Genomic DNA, 5,047 nt, shown 5'->3' on the forward strand with positions numbered 1-5,047 from the left:
TCTTTTTTTTCTCAGCTAACTGGCGGTGCCACTAACCCACTGGCTCGTCCCAGAAATATCAGATAGTGGAGGCCCGCGACGCATAGAGACGCGCTTGAAGGAGCCGGTAGCATGCGGAAGGAAAAGAAAAAAAAAAGTGATGGTCCCTCCGCCGCACTTGTGGAGAGAGGGAGTGGAAAGGAAAGAACCACGGCTCACTCGTTCTTTAAAGGAGTTGCTCAAAAGACCCGGCTCTTTCCTGAGCGACCCAAGTGAGCGGGTGAGCCGTTCAAATGATCCGGCTCACTTCAGTGAGCGGAGCCGTTCTGAGCCGCTCACTGAAGTGAGCCGTTATGCCCATCTCTACGACTGACTTTATTCATGTTCGCGCGCTCCGCGAACTGTGCAGTTAAGCACAGCAATGGGGCGGTGCCGCCATCTGTTGGACTCTTGGCCAAATACGACAATGACCACTGCAGTCATGTCGACCGCCAAGAAACGGAAGAGGCCCCAGTCGCTAGCCGACCCAGAAATGAGTGCGCCGACCAGCGTGCGTCATCTAAAGACGCACTTCAAGCGCCTCGGAGTGGACATGAGGGCGCCATGTACCGACGCTGGCTTTTCCGACACCCTGGCCGGTGTGGAGCCGCCGAAGAGAGAAAGCAGCTGCTGGCTCATCAACCAAGTCGGCATCTGGAACCGATTTTTCCAGAACGTTGGCGTCGAGCTCAACCAGAACGGGCCCGGTAAGCTGTCCGTTCGCACGTTCGGGTCCTGTTGCAACCCCAGCTTTAGCGACTATGGACTAGTGTGCGCGACGCTTTTGGGAGAGCTGCTCGCTGGCCACCGGTGCATTTACAACGTGCACTTAAGCTACTCGGGCCAAATGTTCGGGCTCAAGCCGGGCGCGCTCGCCAACTTGATCCCCAACGGCGCTATAGAGCACTTTCATGTGGACGGAGCGCGGATGTCGAGTGACGAGGCGCATGGCCTTATCAGAGCCATGGTGCGTGGCCAGCCGGCCAGCATAGAGATCTCCAACGTAAAGCTGCGCCCCTGCATAGCGACGATGCTTTCGAATTGCGTCGAGTCGACCGTGACGCTGAAGGAACTGTCCCTCGTTGAGGTCGGCCTCAAAGTGGATGACGTCATGACGCTGTTCAAGACGCTCGAGTCGAGCAAGACGGTGGAATGTTTCAAGCTGGAGGGCAATGCGGTGGGCGTACGAGGAGCGCAGCAGCTTGCGAGTGTTCTTAAACAGAACAAGACGCTGAGGTCGGCAACTGTACAAAAGGCGCAACTCGAGGCCGAAGGGGCGATAGCCATAGTGTCTGCACTCGCGGAGAACACCACACTGACAGTGTTGCGGATTGCGAGCAACTACATCGGAGACGTAGGGACGCGGGCGTTGGCCGACGCTTTGAAGATCAACAACACTCTTCTGGGTCTGGACTTGCGTGACAACGCGAAGGGCGTCCAAGGAGGGCATGCGATTGCCCAGATGCTCGCCGTAAACGCCAAGCTCGAGGAGCTGCACGTGTGTGGCAATGCCATCTCAGACTCTGCAGTCGTTGCTATCGCAGAGTCTATACTCCATAACAAGGCGCTAAACGCGCTTTCCATATTTGCGAACAACATTGGCGAGGACGGGGTCACCGCGTTGGCCAGACTGCTGGCCAGCAACAAGACGCTGTGGCGACTCAACGCCACTCTGAAATCCACCAGCGGCGACACAAGGCCTCTGGACACCTTCACTAACGCCCTGGCATCAAGCAAGAGCCTCTATGCTGTGCAGCTTTTCGTCTGGGGCTCCCTCGCCATGAAGAAGCTGTCGCACGCTGTACAGCTGACGAAGACCCTCCAGTACCTTTGTGTCCGTTCATATGGGACTGAAATCCAGCAACTGTGCTCCGCACTGGAAGCAAACCATTCAATCCAAGAGGTCCAGATCGACAGCTTCATCTACATCGAGGATGGGACTGCGCTGGCCCGCCTCATCGAGAAGACGAAGACTCTCCAAGCAGTGACCATCACCAAGGAGCTGAGCACCCTGTGCGTCACCCGCATTTTCCACGGCCTGGCCAAGAACAAGAGCATCTGTTTGTTCAGCGCCCAGTGTGTTACCCTCGGAATGACCACCTGCACGGCCATTGCCGCCACTCTAGAGGTCAACAGGACGCTCTGCTCCATTACTTTAGGCTGGTCCTCTTTCACCGATGACTGCCTGAGTGTCATCAGTGCAGGAGTTGCTAAAAACCCTGTGATCCAGATTATGGAACTGACCTACATGAGTTACAGTAACGTGGGGCTCAAGATCAAGGAGCACCTCCGGCGCAACTCGTCCATGATGTTGCAGGCTGTCGAGTTTGTGCTTGATCACAAAGTGGGCAGGGTGGAAGCTGAGGCGTTTGAGATGTTCAAGAACAATGCGTTCTTTCGTCAGCAACTGAGCAAGGCTGCAATAAGCAGGGGTCTTTCATCTCCACTGCCATTGCTTAGAGAGACCGAGCACTTCATTGAAGACAATTACTTCCGGATTACGGGAGTAGTCAAGCAGAAGGTTGTGTGCGTTCGGGCTGTGCGCAAAAGGAAGAAGGTGACAATGTTCGACCAGCTCAACGAGTACTGCTTGAAGAAAGTCTTCTCGTATCTTCGGGTTTCCGATGTGCGGCTGTGAACTGCAGCGAGATTTTTTTTTTTTTGCTGTTACACAAAGTTCAGCTTACAAAGAAACCACTACCTTTTTTTTTTACAGATGGACACGTTTCACTTCCTTGACCTTAGAAGGAATAAAATGCTTGCTGCAGCTTTTATTCTTAAACCTGCTTCGGCTTTTGGTGTGCGTGCGGATGCGTGTGTGGATAAATGGATGGAGTGTCGTTGGTTCGAATCCCGATTGAAATTTGAATTTTCTCTCACGTAAAAAAATATAGGTAAGTCGTTTGAGACATCTGCTGACATTTTTTTAACGTTAAAATTCTTCAATTATTGGAGCGAGAGCTCCACAACTGGAGGCTCGCCGCTGGTGTGGCTATGACGTCATACCACGCGATTTGTCGCAGCTGTTACAGCCCGTTCCGCCGCATGCGCAGACCGCTCGCTCTCGCCAGTTGTGTCACGTGACTAACCACGTCAGCGCTCGCCGCGCCATAATTAAACTGCGCTTAACCATGCACAATCGAGCTTCCACTCCGTATAACCAGGATCAGCTGAGATGAGCCACAGCCACTCTTTTTTATACACGTCTCGTCTGCTCTACTGCCGTTCGCCCACGGCGCCCGAGCGCGGTAATGCTGGTGGCGCCACTTGAGAGGGAATGCCAAATAATCTGTTATTTCTTGGGGGTAATTTCATTGAGTGCCCGCTCTTTATGAATCCTTTTCTCTATGGTGTAGGTATCAATTGTGGCACTACGAGCCTATTGTTGGTATGGTATGTGGTAAGTGCCATTTCACTTATGAGCAGCTGTTGTTTCTAGGCCACATCGCAAGCAACGATGGAATACAACGTTCCGGACAAGCAGAAAACCGCCCCTATCGCAGTTTTCATGCCGACCAGCAAGAAAGCTGTGCGCATATTACCGATGATTTGTTAAGAACTTTCCACACATTGCCGAACCTTTAACGCAACTAAGTCGGATGTGGCATTCCAGTGAGACACACCGCAACATGAGGCATTCCAGGAACTTAAGCGCTGCTCGCAGTCAGCGCCAGTGCTTAGATACTTCAACGAAAATGCCAAAACCGAAATTCATACAGATGCAAGCAGCCTGGGCACTGTTCTCATCCAGTGGCAGCACGGCCGAGAATGTAATAGCGTACACCAGCCCCTCTTTATGAACGGTAGGAGACAATTATTCTACAATGAACGAGTGCGTTGCGATTGGGCCAGATCAGAATTCCACCTGTACTTGTACGGCATGCAGGCCTTTCAGTTATGACTGACCATCACGCGCTGTGCTGGCTCACCAACTTCAAGGACCTGCCTGGCCGCCTTGCTCGATGGAGCTTACGACTCCAAGAGTTTGACGTCACCGTCACTTACAGGTCCGGGCGCAAGAACACTGACGCTGATTGCCTGTCACGAGCTCGATCCTGTACATGCACCGCTGGAAGGAGACTATGACGAGGCTCTCCTGGGAGTCTGGGACCTATCAGTTCGAGTACTTTCACCCAGCAGCAGCTCTCAGACTCGGACCTCCAATGCACCTCATCAAGTACTCAGAAGGCAAAGTTTCTTCATTCCCCAGCTCTTTCAAGTGGGGACTGTATTCGTACTGCGTGCAGATTGGTATCCTCAAGAACTTCGCAGCGAACCAAACCACTTACCTTCTGATTGTACATGCATGTCTTCGCAAAGAAATTCTACAGGCTTTATGCGACACGCCGACAGCTGAGCATTTCCCCGCTAAGGGATCTGCAGGAAGCGCCCGTCAAAGCCCTTCCAGCAGATTGGCATAGACCAACTGGGACCTACCCTGAAGTTAGCATCTGGAAACAAGTGGATCATTATAGCGACCTATTACCTGACGCACTACGCCAACGTAAAAATCGCTAAATTTTTCGTGGGATGCATCCTTCTGGGACACGGAGCCCCCAAAGTACTCAGCACATACAGATGAACAGCGTGTACTACAGAGCTGACGCAAGTGACCCTGCGCTACAGTCAAGTCACCTGAGGACAACTGCATACCATCCGCAGACTAACGGACTTACAGAGCATCTCAACAACACCATCGCTGACATGCCCACCATGTACGTCGATGCAAACGCAAGACTAGGGACGTCATCCTGTCTTAAATCGTCTATTCTCGCGGTCTATGATACACTGAACTGTCGCAAGGTGCGGAGACGGAGCCGAGGTAGGCGACTTATGAGTGCCAGCCGCATTGAAGAGAGCAAATGCCTGAGCTAACGGCAGCGTAGTCAGGAGAGGCAAAGGAGGAGTAGGGGACGGCATGTTCACAGATGGCCATGAGCGGTGCAGATGCAACTGGCTGCGGTGAATGAGACGCAGGGTGGTGTCGCAATGTCGAGCGGAAAACAGAAGCTTCAGTGGTTGTCTCGGC

At 52.9% G+C, this 5,047-nt stretch overlaps 1 protein-coding gene across 1 annotated transcript; it reads left to right on the top strand.

Moving 5' to 3' along the window:
• Positions 1 to 485: 485 nt before the first annotated feature.
• Positions 486 to 2,968, top strand: LOC144132522 (uncharacterized). The gene has a single exon (XM_077664995.1). It carries the CDS (start codon positions 512 to 514, stop codon positions 2,654 to 2,656), a length of 2,145 nt encoding a protein of 714 aa, XP_077521121.1. The 5' UTR covers positions 486 to 511; the 3' UTR covers positions 2,657 to 2,968.
• Positions 2,969 to 5,047: the final 2,079 nt, after the last annotated feature.

Source organism: Amblyomma americanum, chromosome 5, assembly GCF_052857255.1.
Source record: "Amblyomma americanum isolate KBUSLIRL-KWMA chromosome 5, ASM5285725v1, whole genome shotgun sequence".
In the NCBI taxonomy this organism is placed as follows: Eukaryota; Metazoa; Arthropoda; class Arachnida; order Ixodida; family Ixodidae; genus Amblyomma; species Amblyomma americanum.

Excerpts from the sequence above, each read along its gene's own strand:
- LOC144132522 (XM_077664995.1), top strand. The coding sequence starts at position 512 with ATGAGTGCGCCGACCAGCGTGCGTCATCTAAAGACGCACTTCAAGCGC.